We start from the raw sequence: 18,498 nt of genomic DNA on the forward strand, positions 1-18,498 counted from the left end.
CAACCAAGCCTCTGATTGGCTAGATTTGCTGTCAATCTTCAAATTCTGCCTTATCATTGGCTGCTTAATGTTTTTAAAGCGGTTGGACGTCCTTTTCTGTTCTTGAGGGCAGAATTTCACTTTCAGATTGTTAAACTTCCTGCTCAAATAAGCACATGCAAGATTGATAGAAGTCGGAATAAAAATGTCATTCTGAATAAAAACGATGTCGCTATAAAAGATATTATAGAGAAAACTGAGGTTTGTAGAGCTGTCTAAATGCAAGGGAATTTTGTTTGTATGATCTTTAAAACAATCCCACAAATAATCCTCTGGCACTAGAATAAAAGTCATGGTCCGCCCCTTGTTTGTTGATTGGTTTCCCTTGGCTTAGCAAGTAACGCGATCGGTTAGAATCTGCCTGGATTTGTGCCTGGATCAGGAAGCAACTCAAAACATCCTGTGGAAATCCCCAATGCATAAAATATAAAATTCAGCCGGTTGTTTGGAATGGAGAGAGAGTTTGGGACGGTTGCGGCACTTAAAGCCCTCGGGTAAACGAACACACATTTACTTCCTGTTGTGTTGAACCTGAACAACTACTAACAATGTTATGAAACTATATGGATACTTTACAGATATGGCAGTGATCTCTGTGTGTCTCGGTGTGAATGTGATGAACTGCCGTGTCCACTGCTCTCCTGGCTGGTGCTGGAGCTCAGAAAACACTGTCCTGAACTTAAAGGTATAAAATGATCTCATATATATATATATATATATATATATATATATATATATATATACACACACATATATATGAGGGGATATCAAAAAGTTTCGACCAGCATCATTTTTTCGCCTCAGACACCTGAAAACCTCTTAGCAGAACGTTATTGATGGTACAAATCCTCGTTACACAATGCCACGGATGTCGAGAAAGACAATCAGCATGCACTTAGTTGAGCTGCAGACCTGCCTCGCCTTTTTCAGTTGTGCAGTCGATGGGCTCGTCCACTGTAAGGACTATTGTTTCGTCTCAGGGTCGTACCCATGCAACCAAGTTTTGTCGTATAATCCCTGTCATGAAGGACAGGTCATCCACGGCACGCTGATGGAGTTGTTGGCAGACTGGGGATGAACTTGGCAGCAAGACAGTGTGTTCAAATCAGACTTGAGGATTGTCTGGACTGTTCTGTATGACACACTGGCAATGGCAGCAATATTGTGGATTGTTCTCTGCCGATCATCTTGAACAAGTTGGCGAATGATTTCGACATTTTCAGGGGTCAAGCTTTGTGGAAGGTCTTCTTGATCTGTTATCGTCTTCCAGTGATGTTCTTCCACTCTTGAACCTTGATCGCAGCATCGCCGTAAACTTGGTAAATCATGTCAAACGTCTCTCTGGCAGATTTGCCCAGTTTTACACAGAACTTCACACTGACTGTTTATTATAACTTGCTGTCCATGCACATCTCCCAATGTATACAGGATGATGTCTTTTGGCACACTAACTTATAAAGCTTGGTGCTCCCTGTGACTGTGTGTGCAGTCTTGTGCTGCCATCTGCTGGTGTGTTACAAAGCTAGTCTTTAAACTTTTTAAATATATATTGGTGTAATATATATACCATTATGATCTTAGGAGTTTGGAGGAAACCTGAGAACCTGGAGGCAACCCACACGGGCACAGAGAAAACATACATAGTATGTTCACAGTTTGATGATTATACAATTGTGATGCTCTTATGACTAAATAAGCACAAATCCCCACAGCCACACTCCAAAATATAATGGAAAGCCCACTCAGATCACAATTTGGAAGATATTATAACACAAACAGGGCATTAAATATAGAATGGGATGTTCAACAAGCACATATAAATCGTATTGTATAGTGTATGATGAGTGTGTGCATGGTGCCTTGAGATGAACTGGCATCCCATATACTCTAGGGATGTATTCTTGTCCCACATCAATTTTTCTCTTGGAATAGACTTTAAATCAATCATGAATCTGAATGATTTAATGGATAAGGAGGAGAAACAAATAAATAATTGATTGTATTGATGTGGAAAGGTCTTCATCAGAGACAGTTTTATTATTTATTTTTATTATGGTGCTTGATGGGTTTTGCAAATGCACTTGACAATCCTGTTTTTGCAAGAACTATTCTTGAACTGCTGACCTTTGTGTCTTAAAATAACTGACTGCTGTTGTTGTTACCATAATTATCTAATGCCATATATGTTATTTTATAGTTTAAATAAAAACCTAGTATTGTTTCAGACTGTAAAAAATAAATCCAAACTCGTGTCCAAACTTTTGCCTGGCACTGTATCTACTGTAGTGCTGCATGGTGTTTTGCATGAACATGCTGGTAAAATATTTTTATTTTATTTTTTTTTTTTACAGGAAACAGTGGCACTATTCTGGCCAGGGAACTGAAAGAGGTCCTGAGAGTCATGTTGTATCCTTATGACACACTCACCACAGAGACGCTGACTCCCATTCATCTCAAAAGAATAACAGGTAAAGCGTGGTGCCATGCATAATATACAGTATAAAGTAATACATGTCAGGTCTGAAAGTATTTGGACAATGATGCAATGGTTTTAAAATAAAACAATGGATGTGTGATTGAAGTGTAGATTTCCAGATTTAATTAAGGGGGGTTTAACAAAAATATTGCATTAAACGTTTATGGTGTACAAACATTTTGGGGGTGCGGTCTGTTTTGGAAGTCCTTTCTTTTTATTCAGGTTTAAAAGGAATTCAGAAGAAAGGAATACTTTTTAATACTTGGATGCAAAAACTGTGAATCTATGTACATCAAGAAATGCCAAGTTTCTTCCATTAAGATGCTTTGCCAGGTATTTAATTCAGTTGCTTTGTTTGTGGCACATCAGTTTTATCTTAAGTAAGTGAACAGCAACTTAACTGGGTTGAGGTCAGGTGACCGGCTTGACTCTTTATGAACACATTGTTTATTTCCGTAGTTTTTTTCTTTTTCTTTTTTTCAGTGTGATATGTGATTCTTTTTAAGCTAATAATGGCATCCATCACTGGCATCAGCAACTCTTTGGACAGCTAATAGGCTGCTAGCAATCAAAGTGCTTAGCAGGCAGTTGTACTGATTTTGAGTCTGTGAAAAGTGAAAATGGAGGCATTTTATTTATACTGGCTGTAATTCCCAATGTAATATTATTGTTCATTTAGTCTGAAAATCTACACTTCAGAAACATCTTTATCAAATTCATCATGGTTTGTGTGCAGAACCAAAAAAAGTTTTCTTTTCCACTATACCTGTGGACCAGACTGTAGCTTATCTTGTAAAATTCTTTAGCAACCAATTAAATATATGTTTAAGCTTCATTTAAAAGTTTAGATTGTACTGTACGTCGTACTGTATTTTGCTTTAGATGTCAAAATTTAAAGTAGATGATTGTTGTTTTCAGAGTTCCTGGTGTCTGAGTTACAAGCAGTCTGTATGCTTAAGTACAGGGAGTGCAATCCTGGCGATACTGAGCCTTTGAGCGAGTCAGGCAAAGAGCAGAGACCGAGAGAATCGAACCCAGATACTCAGGATAAGACTGAATTAGATGACAAAGAGGTAATGAAGGAATTGACCAAGTTGTTTCAAGCCCTAGATATGGATCCAGCTTCACAGCTCAGTGACGTGTGCTCACAGGTAGGAAGAGAAGACACAAACATACAGGCTGTAAATACGCTGCGAGGTAAATGTTTAATCAATAAATCTTCATGTGTACAGGTAGAGTCAAGAATAGCCTCTCTTCCAGAGGGTAAAGTGCAAGAGCCGTTGCTAAAGACTAATCTGAATTCTACACAATGGGTAGGTATTGTTTGAGCAACATGACCCCACCACTTAACAACTCTCCCGCTTGTCTTTTTACAACTTGATTGTTTTTCAGAGCGAGCTGAATCAGATTAACCGATCCCTCTGCAAGGACTACGATTGCCGTCGGCAGATGATGATCAAACGATTCCATGTCACTCTCCAGTCATTTGCATGGGGAGAGAGAGGAAAGGTAGACAAACAAATTATCGCCTATTTGCCAAAAATTCCAAAAATGTTTTGTTTTCTTTACTTGACTTTATATAAAATGTCACATCATAAAATAAGGTCACATCATGTACAATAAACTGGACAAAGTTTACTATCCTTTTTTTTTTTTTTACTTAAAAGTTGTAGGAAAACCCTGTTTTGTAGTGTTCTATATATCAGACAATGTTCCAAGGGAATAACTCTTTTTGCCATAACAAACTTAAGGAAATCTCAATGCTCGATCACTCATGTTCTGTATTTAAAGGGATCCAAGTAGAAACCTTTTAAGAAGTAAATAAACTTTGACTGACTAAATAATTCTTAATGAATCATTCGAGGTGTATAAAATTACATGTTAAAGTATTAACATCATCATATCATTATATTGTATTTGATGTACTATATCCTCCTTACACTATAGGTTCTTTAATTATTGATCAGAAACAACCCTTAGGTTAAATATAGAACCTAGAAACAACGTTCCTCATTTTAAAGAACTAATGAAGAAACTAATGGACCCTTCAAGCAAACCCAGTATCTAGTCAGTTTTAAAATCTTAAAAATTTTGATCATTTACTTTCTTTTTTTTTTTTTTTTACTGTCTAGTTTCTTCAAGGATTATTTGAATTAATAAGCTATAACGTAATGAATGCCTCTTATTTGCCAAAGTAAGGGTTCAATATTTATGCTACATACAAAACCTGAGATTGCAACTGAAGAACCTTTTAATGGTTTTAATTTTGAAAGAGTGCATTACTGGGGATGTTCTTTTATCCCCACAGAATAAAAAAGGGTTCCTCAATGGTTCTTTAGATGAGGTCTACTTATAAAAAGGTGTTTAAGGAGTAGTGTCATAGAAGACACAATTATGGGTTTTTCAGAAAAACCCAGAAGAACCTTTTTTATTTTATAGCTTCTTGTCAGAATGGACCAGACACACTGGCCTTTGGTCACATTTAACTGTATTAATTTTTTCTTTTTAGGAGCGTAGTGCTCTGATGTCCACTGTACCCCAGTTTGCATCACCACTTCTTGAATCGTCAGTTTCGGTTGCGCTGTTACTTGCAGCGAGAGAAGATCAGTCTTGTATTCTGCCCGTGACTGCTGGACCATCAACATCCATTCACAAGGTGCTGCTTTTACAGAACCCAAATATACACATGGTCAGTTTAATGATTCATGCTTAGTAGTACAGCAAACCTAACCTAGCTTATTTTTCATTGTGAAGGTGCTGATGGGTAGTGTGCCGGATAGAGGAGGTCGACCTGGAGAGATCGAGCCTCCCATGCCAATGTTCACTCGACGTAGTGAAGGAGGCGACAGGCAACGTGAAAAAAATAAATTTAAGAGACGGGAGTATTCTGGGAAAAAGAAAAAAAACAAGAATAGATAGTACTGATACTGACATGAACCTGAAAGAAGATCTAGACAGAATAATTGCGGGCTGTTGATTTATATACAGAACATAATATTATGTATGAGTTAATATTATACCTGTTTGATTCTGATTAGCTTTAATTTACAGGTAAATTCAAGGTGAAGTGTAAATTAGATATTTAATTTAATGTACACTACAGAGATTATAACTTTACTGTATATTTTGATGTTTGACCTGTAATATTGGTTTACAGATTTAAAGAATACATATTATGCATGATTCCAGTATAATTTTTTGCCCTATTGCTTTATTACTTTTGTACAACTGTTCTGACAGCTCAGTTATTTAATGCTTTAATTTGAGTATGAGTACTGACAGCTTGTCTATTGCAAAACAGTCCTAATTTATTTTTATCCTTAATTTTGCTATGTGGATTTTCATTTCGTAGGCCACTGAAAAGAGTAAAAGCTAATTCAGTTTTTTTTATTTAATTTCAGTAAAGATTAGAAAGTAGAACCAGGCTACAGCAGGAAGTCTACTTTTTTTATTGGATTTTTATTATAAATCATCCAGCTCTAGACCTGTTTAATTCACACTAGGATTTTCAGTTTTTTGTTTGCATTTCTGTTATGAAGCACGTGTGAAGGGGATTTTGTGTGGTGTTGAAATGGTTAAGGGGAATGTTTGGTCTGGTCACCAAGGGCAACATGGCAAGCTCCAAAATAAAACCAGCAGAAACTTTCCAATCTCACAGACTACCAGGAGTGTTTGTTTAGAAACCTTTTGATTTATATTTAATGAGATACTCAGGGATCAATCACAACCATGAATGAGATTTAATCCATTTTTAGACGTGGGTTTAATCAGGCGCACGATTTTACCATGTCGGGAATTGCGCACGCGTCAACGCAGAGCATCCGACCTTATAAGTCGTGTGAGGAATACCTCTACGCGATGAAGGAAGACCTGGCCGAGTGGCTGAACGACTTGTACGGCGTGGAAGTGACGGTGGATAGCATGGTGCAGGCGCTCGAGACGGGCGCGCTCCTGTGCGCTCACGCCAACAACGTGACGCGCGCGGCCGCCGAGTTCCAGCGCGAGCACCGCGGCACGCGAGCGCACCTGCCTGCCTCAGGGGTGACTTTCACGAGCTCGGCTCAACCCGCAACGTTCCTGGCTCGCGACAACGTGTCCAACTTCATCAGCTGGTGTCGAAATGAGATGCACATTAAAGGTAGGGGTGGGGAAAGACAACAAGATTAGGAAAGGTGAAAAAGAAGTGTAGAAAACATTATTGACAGAAGGTAAGTTTTGTCCAATTTGCATCAGTTATTCTATTAGGTCTGTTTGCCTAGAAATAAATCAGCCTATTTCCAAGTAATCTTTCTTTATTTGCACATCAAAATGTAAACTTTTTAAACAGACTTTTTAAAAATAAATAATGTCTCCTCATTCAATGCAACAACTTGGTTAAAATGTATACCATATGTTAAAGGTTAAAGTTATCAATAGCCTTTTATGTAACAAGACACTACAGGTCAATTTTAATTAATATTAAAAAAAAAACTTTTTTAAATAATAGAATAGAATTTTGTTTGATGGAAAATAATTCCTTTCCCTGGTCTAAAAAAAAAAAATCTTTAATTTTTTGTGAAGCTGCTTTGAGACAATGACCATTGTTAAAAGCGCTATATAAATAAAATTGAATTGAATTTGTTTATCTTATAATCAGAAAAATAACAACAGAAAAAGAGAGAAAAGTGTTTTCCGCTTTAGTTAGTGGAGTTCCATATTGGGCTCTGCCAGGAACAGGAATCTGAAGCTACATTGAGCACAAAACCCAACAATACTGGACAGTTGTAGTACATCCACTTCAATGTGCAGATGCTTTTCTGCTCACCATGGTTGTAAATGTTGGTTACTTAAGTAAACAATAGATCGCCAGTGAGCTCAAACCAGTCTGTCTTTTCTCCTCTGACCTCTCTCTCAAATGCCAGCAGAATTGCCACTCACTTGTTTACACTATTCTGTCTTACTCTAGAGACTACTGTGTGTGTGTGTGTGAATCCCAGTAAATCAGCATTTTTGTTTCTGAATAAATGTCACCATGTCACTCAACCTGTCGAAGTCTCTGTCACTAAGGCTTTTGCCCTGTACCTGCATAATCATGTGCATTGTGTTGCTGCCACATTGGCTGATTTGATAATTGCATAAATTAGCAGGTGTAGGCCAATATGTGTTTCCATGAAAGTGGCTGTGATATATATGTAGGTGATATATATGATAGGGCAGCATGGTGGTTAGCACTGTGGCACACCATCCAGGGCGTACCCTGCATTGTGCCCTGGGTTATATAGGCCACAGTTTATACAAACATTTTATTAATGCAGTTATTGAGTTAAAGATGCAAAAAAAGATGGTTTAATCAAAGATTTGTTTAAAGTTATCAAAATTACATTTGCACCTATATTATCTTACCTTGATAAGAGCTTGTTTTTTTTCACCTACCTGTGATGCTGTATATTTGTAAACTGTGTTGTAAAAAACGAATTCATATTTCAGTAATAGACCAAAACATTACAAAAGACAATAGGCATAGTAGCATGGTCTGTTATCCTTTCATTCATTTTATTATTTTAATGACTTCCAGTTTCCTGACATTAACGAAGGAGACCACAGATTCATCTTTCTCAGGTCTAACACGTCTTCGAATAAAAATGTTTAAATAAAAGCAATTATTTAAGCCTTGTTTTCCGTGAAAGCTCATTGATAGTTCTCTAAGGGGTTTTACAAACTCAAAAACGTTCTGTTTAATGTTGTATCCGTTGGAAACGATTATTGAGGGTTATTACTCCGCGATACCACAAGAGGGCGACATTCTCTTGAATAATGGCTCTTAATCTTGTGGGGGGGAAATAACAGATTTAATTTGTGTTGCTGAAAATTATATTAATTTAGACCAAAGTTTTGTACACACACACACACTAGATGGAAGCTTGTAGCTGGTTACCTGTGATAACCTCTTCACATAAATTAGCTTCATGCTATGTTGATATTAATGTTGTCCTTCAGACATAATCGTTTGTCATGATCTGTTACTTTAGCTGTTATTTTTTAAAATATGCCCCTCCTGAACCTTAAAATAAAAAAAAAATAAAAAAAAAAACTCATTCTGTCCCGTTTGTTGCACTGGGCCCCAAAAATCATGTGTGTGTTTCTTTGGGCTTATTTGAGTTTTGGTTGGTACTTTAGGAAGGTGATATGTTCTTATATTCATCCTCATTTAGTACATATTGAAGCCATGTCAAAATCATATTATCATCACGTCCAGAATCACGTCTATTCTAGTATTATGTAGTGCAAGAAAGTCCTGTCCTTTTGTGGTGCACTGTAATCAACGTACAATAAATGTAACAAATATGGTCCATTTAAAATCACTGATTAGATAGATTGATAAAACCGCTTCAGACTGTAAAACTCTCAGCATCTTCACAATGTTACTGTCCTCCATCCTTCTGCAGACGTTCTGATGTTCGAGACAGACGACCTTGTGCTGCGAAAGAATGAGAAGAATGTGGTGCTCTGCCTACTCGAGGTGGCTCGACGGGCCTCGCGCTTCGGCATGGCCGCACCTGTGCTTATACAGCTGGAGGAGGAGATCGAGGAGGAGATTCGTGAGGAGACCAGGGAGCCTGTGGTCCAGAGATGCTCGATAAACACTGAGAACGTGGATGAGATGGTGACCGGCTTGTGATTTGCTCTATAAATTCAATTAAATCCTGTCCGTATAGAACACCATTCACTTGTAGGGTGAGATGTTGTAAGCTTGCCCCTCAGACAAATCGAACATGACAGTCAGTGTTTACTTCTTTCGTTCGATTTCTCCCAATTTTCTCCTCAATTTGGTCACCTTTCTATGTAAGGTAATGCTGAAGCAACCAATCAGCTTATAAGGCAACAGTATCCATAATACACTGGGAACGGGTAGGTGGTATTCTCACCATTCTCCAAGATACGTTCTAGATTTACATATCATTTAAGCAATAAAGTCAATTAATGACTGAAACACAAAGAAATTACATTCAGTCCTTTGCGCCGACACAGACACTATTAAACATGGTTGGCTGGCTTGTAAAATATGTACACTGGTAGGGATGACGCATAACCTTGTCCTAACCTCAATCAGAAACATAAATTTCTCTCGAGGCAGGTTCACCTTCTGTCAGTCGAGATTAATAATCAAGCAAAGTAGGACGGACCTCCTGTAAAGAAGACCGTGATTTGTAGGATCACTTCCCATTGACATGCAGGATCCTGTTCGTACTTTTTTGATTTATTGAATGAGGAAAATAAAGCATGAGGCAAGTTGTAGTAACCTGAGTGAGTGATATATTGCAAGAGAGACTGTTTGAACCTCTGTTTGTTTTTCACCTCCTATGTGTACAGGTTCAATACCTGATAAGTCGTTGCACTTGTCCCAGTCAGTTTCCCATGGTGAAGATCTCAGACGGCAAATACAGAGTTGGAGACTCCAGCACTATCATATTTGTGCGAGTAAATACTCCTCAATGTCTTCTCTTCCTTCCCCACCGTCATCTTATAGTGTCTTCTCCTATTAATACCCATGTCTGTTTCTGCTCTGATAAGAAATAACACTCTTACACACTGTTAGTCCTTCTTATAGCATATGCTTTCTATTACACAATGTGTTTGTACAGATCTTAAGGAATCATGTGATGGTAAGAGTGGGTGGAGGATGGGACACCCTGGAGCACTATCTGGACAAACATGACCCCTGCCGCTGCACATCTCTCTGTGAGTGTGAGCACTCATCTAGCAGCGATGGAAATATATTACATCATCTATGTTTTTGTAAACAGCATGCTTCTGCCATGTTTGATATTTTAGCTTGGTAACTATTAAATATATGTGGCTATTGCATTTATGAATGAATAAGAGATTTCTATTATTATTATTATTATTATTATTATTATTATTATTTTATGCCCCTAAGTAAAGGCCAGTCAGCCACTGAACACAGATGCATTTAATTTGTACGAGCAAATGTAATTGCCTTCCTGAAAGCGCTTAAAGCGTAAACAAGCATTTTGTTTTCCATAAAGCGTGGGCACGGAAAAAAATGAGTCTCTGTGTTTGAATACGGTTTCTCCCTGCTTTTTCATCTGTCATCAATCTGCTGTTAACATATCTAATATTTCTTATGTAATAATGGAACACTGTGAGCTTGCCCGTTTTTCACGAATAGCAACTAGGTGAGAAAATATCACGGGCGTTTTTTGTACCTGCCCCACAAAACTTTCTGTAATAGATATAGGTTCTGACGCTGGCACTTAAGGTCTGTATTGGTATCAGGAACGGAACATACTGTACTGAAACAGTAACTGAAGCTAGCAACCTATGTAGTGTAAGGACTTCATTATTTAAATTTATTTACGCATTTAGCAATAAAACTATTGTACTAAAGCGTATAGCCTCTCTTACCGGACATGCACAGAACAACAGAATGCTGACAAACAACAACATTTAAATAAGGTTTTTACTAAACATACAACTACAAAATATGACTTTTTTTAAAACTATTTATCAACCAATAGAAATTAATGTTATTTATTAACAATACAAAAGACTGCCTTTGCATATGGTACCTTTTTGGTTTATCAGTATTTGGCACCTTTAATGTCAGAAAAAGTTATGATAAGTATTAGGTACTTTTTGTCAGGAAATACCGTGTCTTCCTATTATGAATTATCTGAAACATCTTTAGATACAAATACAGATAGGCAGAAATATTAACCTGGCAGTATTACAGTATTAAATAGCAGTGTTTTTTTTTTGTGCCATCAGAATTTCAGAGGGAAAAAAAATTTATCCAAGTTTCCTTTTATTTGTCTTGTACAGTCTTCCATGCTAGCCATGCTACTAAACTCAGCTAAGATATTCAACAACCACAGTTCTGTTTGAAAATTACATGCAGAGAACTATAGAGAGAGAATAATAGGGGCCTGAGAATAGAACCCGGTGGGACACCATATTGTTTTTTTTTTTTAACTCTCTGCATAATCTCTATTATGTGAGTGGAGTCTGCTGGGATAATAACAGGATATATCTGATTGCATTCATGCCTGATGAAATCTAAGCATGCTGTGGGAGCTTGCTGTCATGATCCGAGAATATTAAAAGCACAAGTGTCTTTTAGTTATCAAAGAGGCTCTAAACCATAGAAACAAAGCCCTTGTTGTAAGGATTACATAACCCGAGCTTCTGGTGAGCACAGATAAGCATCCCTTTCAATCATTTGACTTCTGTCGCTCTTGTTCCCTTGCTAGCCCATAAACTGGCTCAGCGCCCTGGCACGCCAGTCCATGAGATCAAAGCCAGGCACTGTGGGCCTGATGGTCAGGCTACGTCTCAAATCTCTTTGGTGCTGAGCCGAGCCCAATCCCCCCTCGACCCTGTAGTCTGGACTCCTTCTGCTGCCACTAGAATCCAGAGGTCAGAGCCAGGGCTCAGGAATAGCCCCTCTCCTAACAAGTAAGTAAATAAAAAAATACATATTTTCACAGAATTAAATTAATTAGGGTAGCATAAATTAAATGTACATCAAGAAAATGAATGAGTAAGGAATCATGAAATGGCAAGGAATTGTTGCCTAAAATGTGGAAGAAAATGTATTTAAATGATATACAACTTGCAAATTATTTTATTTGGCATATATTGTTAAATACTAGGGATGGGAATCACCAGGGACCCGCGATACAATATTACCACGATACCCAGGTTCTAATTCAATTGGTATTGCAATTTTGTATGTATGTTTTATGAGGTTACAAATATTCAGATGATTATTTTTTTATTCTATACATACTTAGCAGATTATTTGGATGCTGTGTGTCATAAACTGTATAAATAGCTTAGATCACATGTGGAATTCTAGAGAAACTGCAACATTTGATCACCTCAAATGCAAACAAAAATTAATAAATAAATAATTTTTTAATCAATTTTGTAGTGAATGTGGCAGTACATAATTGCCTGACAAAAGAATCACAATACATCACCGAATCAATTTCCTCCCCCTATTTCTATTAAAAACTTTTTTATTTAATTGAAACAAAATCTATGCTGAGTTAATTATACTCTACCACCATGATGCCTCCACCATCAACAATCCTATTGCTTCTTGTAAGAAAAAAATGAGGAAGATTGGACCCAACTGGTCCAACCGGTGGAAAAGAGACATTAATGCAGCGTAACATGAAAAAAAAAACATCAAGCACAAAAGAATAAAAAAATAAGTCAAAATATTGAGTCAAAAGAATAACTCCCAATATCTGGACTATACTAGCAAACCCTCCAACTTAATTCTTAATGTAAATAGAACGCTTTGTAAATACAATATACTAAAACCATTTGTAATATTTGCTCAATGGTGGTGATCGCATCTCTTTTTTAATAGATCTTGATGGTCCACTATCTTACCAAGGTGTAAATGATAGATTATCACTCTACCAGTAAGATACACATCTTACTGCAATCTGAATAGATTGTCTCTATGAGAGTTGAACCATTTGGAGGATAAGCATCAAACATACTTTGGAGTGGAATTTGTGTCTGGGCAGTCTGTCATTTCATACATTCTTGTGTCCAAATCTTAAAAAAACAAGACACATTAAGACGGCAATGGTGAAAAAAAAATCACAGCTAACCAAAAGCAGACCTTCAATTCCTAAGCTTGAAAACATAAGTAACAAACTTATACAAGAAAGGAGCTATTGTAAAAATATTTTATTCATTTGACTTGTTTCTGTTTGGATTAATCCCAAAATTGAATATCAGTTTATCTGCTCTTTAAAATAATTATTTCATATGTTTAAGGTCATCACAGATAAAGGATCAAAAGACAAACCACCCAAATACCTAATACCTCCCCCATAAAAGGTTTTTTCCCTCCCAGTGAACTCAAGTGCTATAACAGGAGTAAATGGAGTTTGTTATTTTCCACCCATGCGTTTCAGTTTCTTTTGAGGACCCAAAGAAAACAGCAAAAAGTAATCGATCCCTGAATGTCCCTAAATGCCACAGACGTTAAACACAGCACGGCTCCACTGAATCAGCAGGTTAATTAGAATCAGCAAGGACTCATGGAAGGTTAAAGAGCTTCTTAGGGAAGATGTAGTTTATATATGGTGATGCTTAAGGGTATTTCTGAATCCTGGGTAAACTTACACAATCCAGCTGGTCAGGATCTTAAAGCTTAATATTAGAACAAAGTCTATATTTTCATACATTTAAATACATTGTTGTTTCTATAAGACCTACACAGTAACATGTACTGTATATACTCAGCATAAGTGGATTAAAATAAGTGTGTGTACTGTAATTGTTGCTAGGATGACATCAACAGTGCAACACATCATATTTTAATAAATAAAAAACGTGCTAATGTTGGCAAATTACTATAGTGTAAGATACTTGGTGTTTTTGACAAATATTTATTTTGCAAGCTTCATCGTGTTTTATTTCTTACTTATGCAATAGGCATAATTTGAAAGCCATTTGGTTTTCATTTTTTTATCAATTTCTTCTCTGGCTGTAAGTGTGACAGAAATTCATTTAGGCCTGTAGACTTGGCCCTTAATTAATCAGATGTCAAATAATCTTTACTGCTCAGAAATCTGTGTGTGTGTGTCAAAAAATAATGTGGACGTTTCTAAGCAGCTGTGGGAAACAGTATTTATCACTACTCTGAATTGTAGTTCATCTATCCTTTGTCAAGTGTAGTCAGCCGTCACTTCATCATTCATTCTGAATCAAATTCCCATCGCACCGCAATTATCTCTCAGCAACACTGCTGCGAAAAGAGCACAAACAATAGAGGCAAAAATTGCATGGGTAATGGTTTTAAATCATTGGTATTGCACCAGTCCTATCATCTCATACGAATTTAATGAGAATGTCCAATGGTAAGCTACTTAATTACTGCAATACACTAAAACAAGCTTCTGCCTTAGCACTTTAACATTCAGGTTCCCGACATTCAGCCTCAAAGTGCACTGAATTGCCCTAAATTAAAATTCTTTTACTAGTTCATAGCAGGACCATATCGGTTTTTGGAAGTCCTTGACTAATCGTGAGTTGAATGTGTGACTGTGTGGGTATGTAGTAGTAGCAAATCTTAGGACCTCAGCATATTTTAATCTATATGATCAATTATGAAGAAGCTCAAACCATCTAAAAAGTCCTGAAGAACCACTATGAACATTAATATATTTATAAACTCATAGGTGATTTCTGTGTGCTAAAACAAAATGTTCAAAGTATTCAGAGTCCATTTTAATAACCAGCATACAGTACATTACAGGATCTGGATTAAGAATTATCACATAGCAATTATCCATGACTTAATGTTAGTATGCTGTAATGGTAACGGCCCTGAATTCCCCTTTAAAATATACACCATGGTCTTAAAAATATCAATAAAGGTTTTATGCAGCTTACCCCATTCTGACATTTAAGCCATAATTAGTCTGATATTTAAAGTCTGAATTACTCTGATATAATCAAATATGCTCCATCTGAAGTGCTGCTATTTCCTGACAGAGGGCTGAGTGACATGTTAAATAACTACAAATATATACTGTAAGGAAATAATATTACCATTTAATTAAGACATTCAAAGCTCATCTGGCTTCATGGGTCTTTTTTCAGACTACGGGTCCCTTGCCGCTCTGACACTAAGGAAGTCAGGCTGAAGTCCACTACCCGAACAGGCAGAGAACCCAGTAGGGTATCTCCATCTCCACGTCTATCCAGCAGTCTTCCACGCCCAACTCACTCGTCCACCCCAGTGCGACCAGAGACTCAGCGTCCGAGTACACCCTTGGTCTTGCAGAAGGTCTACAACCAGACCTTTCCTCCATCCCAACAAGGGTCAAACAACAGACTTCGGAACAACTGGACTAAGTCGCAGATTGTATCAAAGCTGAGACAAAATGCCACACCTGGGCCAAAGAACTACCAGGAAATTCAAAACATTCCAGAAAAGCCACTTTCAGCTCGGCATTTCCAGTGTGTTACAGCAGTTCAAGGTCTCGCAACCAACAAAAACACTTTACTAAACCACCAAGACTTTCAAGCCGGCAGGAATGCCAGAAAGAACCCAGGGTTCATTCGGACATTTTCCCCTACAAAAGGGCTAATAGGTGTCATACCACCAGGTGATGGGCATAAAAGGCCCCTTGCATCATCAGAAGATTCACCTCAACCTACAGTACATCAGGAAAACGAGAATAGCCACCAAAAATCTTCACATCATGACAGAAAGCAACAACCAGAGACCACTGTACTGAATTCTGTCATCAACATAAGCAAGTCAGACTTCAACAGCACCATGGTGACGCCATCAGAAGCTGGTTCGGTTGTAAATGCAGAAAACAAATTTAGAAATACAGACAGAAGCTTTCTCTATACTCCTCCTCCAATCAGTCCTGCTCAGGAGGCCATTCTATACCAGAGCCTTGAGGAGGAGATCCTGTTTAATCTAAAACAGCTTGGCATGGACTCCGATTCAGAGATTGAGGAAGACGGTAGTGAGCCTGACATTCCAATGATTTCTCCAGAGAATTCGCATGAGATCAGAAAACCTTTTACCCACAACACATGCTCTGGTGCATCATATTCATCCTCTGGAGAAACTAATGCCAGAGATGCTATTTTTAAAGCTGTTATTGCTGAGCTTTCCAAAGAGAGGAAGCCACTTGAGAAAGTATCTATCGATGGTTGGATTCATTTCTCCAGAGATCCCAGAGACGAGAAGCAAGAAAGACAGACTAACACAGATTTAAGACAGTTGAGTGTTTCCAAACCCTCCATGGCCAGTTCCTCGTCTTCCCTAGGCTCGAGCATGGATTCAAAAGATTCTGCTGAACAGTCCAAGACCTCTGAAGTGAACAACTGTGGGACTGGGAATAAGGAGAAGCCCCAGGTACCATCCACATGTCACAGGAGGTCCTTGAAAAAGCCAGAAAGAGTACCTTCCATTTTTAAATTGAAACTGAGACCTTGTGTCCGCCCCAGACGAGACCATAGACCGGACAAGACACCTACAAAGATCCCCAAACCACTTTGCTATAGAAGAAGTCCAAGTCCAGAAGACACTCAGGACAATTTGTCACTACAAAATACTGTTAATACTGTTTACTCCAGGAAATCCTCTCAAACTATATCCAAATTCAGTGCCACAAAGTGCAAAGCAGGGGATCAGGAGATTATTGTTCATCAGGAACTTGAATTCTGGTTATAATTATTGTCTTTTTATATTTAAAGGTATATTTTTGCTTTCAGTTTTGCTATGTTTTGTATCTTAGGATCTAGCAGGGGTGAACTTATTTAGGTATGGGATTTGGGTAAGATCTTGATCCTAACCCTAACCCTATCCTCCCTTCTGGACGAGAAACCAGATGGGTATGGGTTTACTTGCAATAGGATGCCAAACCATTATGTTTCAACATGTATGGCTGAACCAGAACTCTAGACCTAAGAGTTTTGAGGCAACAGTACTACTGTACTTCAAGCACCCGCTGTGCTGCTTTGATACTTTTATCATTTTTTACATTTGCTTTATTAAATAATGCTCTTATTTGAAATACCTGCTGAACAAATTTAGCCGTTGCAGTTTGGCTGTGCAGGGATTTAAGTTTCAATCAGTAGCCCAAAGACTAAACAAGCACATACCAATTTCCCAGAAGGAAAAGCAGCATGACAAAAATGACTACAAACATGTTTAGAATTGTTTGGACCATGCTTAGAATTTCCACCATACACATGTTGACATGCTTTGGCTTTATCAAATAAGCACTTTTTTTCCTCAGGCAGATGGAAACTGGGAGGCTTGCAGAAATAGAAAAGCACACACTGTATTATTGTTCACAGTCAGTTGCTTCACAGCTGAGCCTTAATGCGAAATTACTCACAGACAATAGACAAAGGTTTCCCTATTAAAATCTATATTAGTCCCAACTAATCGACCATCAGTGGTGAGTGTATGTACAGTACAGGCTTCTTTGTTTATCCACAAAACAACATTAAATATAGCGAGAGACAGCCTTAATTTCACACTGGTGTGTTCCTACTGAGGTTATTCTTAGCCGTTTTTGTTTCCTTATCGTTTTTGCAAGTCACCTTGCGGCCTTGTTTTTGCCAGTGCAGCCTTTATAAATAAACCCTAGTGTAAGTCTGAGGCTATTTATAGTCTCCTTGAAACTGCAGTCTATAACACCAGAGCAGCTGCACCGAGTGAATGTCTCTCTCTCTCTCTCTCTCTTTTTTCTTTCTCCAAATTTCTCACAGAGGGGAGGACAATTTCAGACCCCTCATGATTATCTGTAGGCATGAAAATTGGTCTGATGTGGACAAAGCAGGTCAAAAACCATTCTTTTTTTTTCTTCTGCAATTAATGCTTAACATTTAGAGCTAAATTGATAAATGCTCCATGTTGTCTTTTTTTTTTTTTTTTTTAATAAATGCCATTTTTTAAAATGCACAATGTTTAATTTGGATCAGAAATAACATTTTCTGTGGTAACATAATAAAAAAGAACATGATCCGATTACCAGCAAGACGATTTATTATCATTTGTAGTGCAACAATTACATCCTGAATTTCAGTTGTTTATGAAGCCATGATGATTGATTTATACATGATATCAGATACCTTTATTTCTTATTAAGACTTGATAAGACTTGATATTAGGGCAGATTTTTCACAGATATTAAGCTTAATGCACAGTCAATTATTAAAATCTGTTTAAATATAAGACCAGGTTTACCGTAACACTCAGAAAAAAGGGTAGTGACCTACTATTTCTCTACACCTTTTGGATCTCTTTTTATTTTTTAAACCTAAATAGGTGCATATACAGTACGTATATGGTGTAGTATATCTTAAAGCTTTAATCTATGGTCCAATTATATACCTTGGAATCTTTTGGAAAGATTCCACAATATAATCACATATTAAGTCATTAAGAAATAAGCATCAGGAAAAGATAAAGTTTAGTA

The 18,498-nt window shown here is 37.4% G+C and overlaps 2 protein-coding genes across 2 annotated transcripts; both read left to right on the forward strand.

The window, feature by feature from the left end:
- Nucleotides 1-163: 163 nt before the first annotated feature.
- im:7138535 (uncharacterized protein LOC797998 homolog) lies at nucleotides 164-6,170 on the forward strand. The gene is made up of 8 exons (XM_053484740.1): nucleotides 164-533; nucleotides 618-724; nucleotides 2,391-2,507; nucleotides 3,434-3,666; nucleotides 3,748-3,828; nucleotides 3,908-4,024; nucleotides 5,025-5,171; nucleotides 5,270-6,170. The coding sequence occupies exons 1-8, from the start codon at nucleotides 490-492 to the stop codon at nucleotides 5,432-5,434; spliced, it is 1,011 nt and encodes a 336-aa protein (XP_053340715.1). The 5' UTR covers nucleotides 164-489; the 3' UTR covers nucleotides 5,435-6,170.
- Nucleotides 6,171-6,236: 66 nt separating this feature from the next.
- On the forward strand, nucleotides 6,237-17,873 carry LOC128511757 (GAS2-like protein 2A). Its single transcript, XM_053484739.1, has 6 exons — nucleotides 6,237-6,653; nucleotides 8,941-9,158; nucleotides 9,866-9,973; nucleotides 10,138-10,234; nucleotides 11,767-11,971; nucleotides 15,149-17,873. Exons 1-6 carry the CDS (start codon nucleotides 6,302-6,304, stop codon nucleotides 16,740-16,742), a joined length of 2,574 nt encoding a protein of 857 aa, XP_053340714.1. The 5' UTR covers nucleotides 6,237-6,301; the 3' UTR covers nucleotides 16,743-17,873.
- Nucleotides 17,874-18,498: the final 625 nt, after the last annotated feature.

This window comes from Clarias gariepinus, chromosome 24 (assembly GCF_024256425.1).
Source record: "Clarias gariepinus isolate MV-2021 ecotype Netherlands chromosome 24, CGAR_prim_01v2, whole genome shotgun sequence".
Lineage (NCBI taxonomy): Eukaryota > Metazoa > Chordata > Actinopteri > Siluriformes > Clariidae > Clarias > Clarias gariepinus.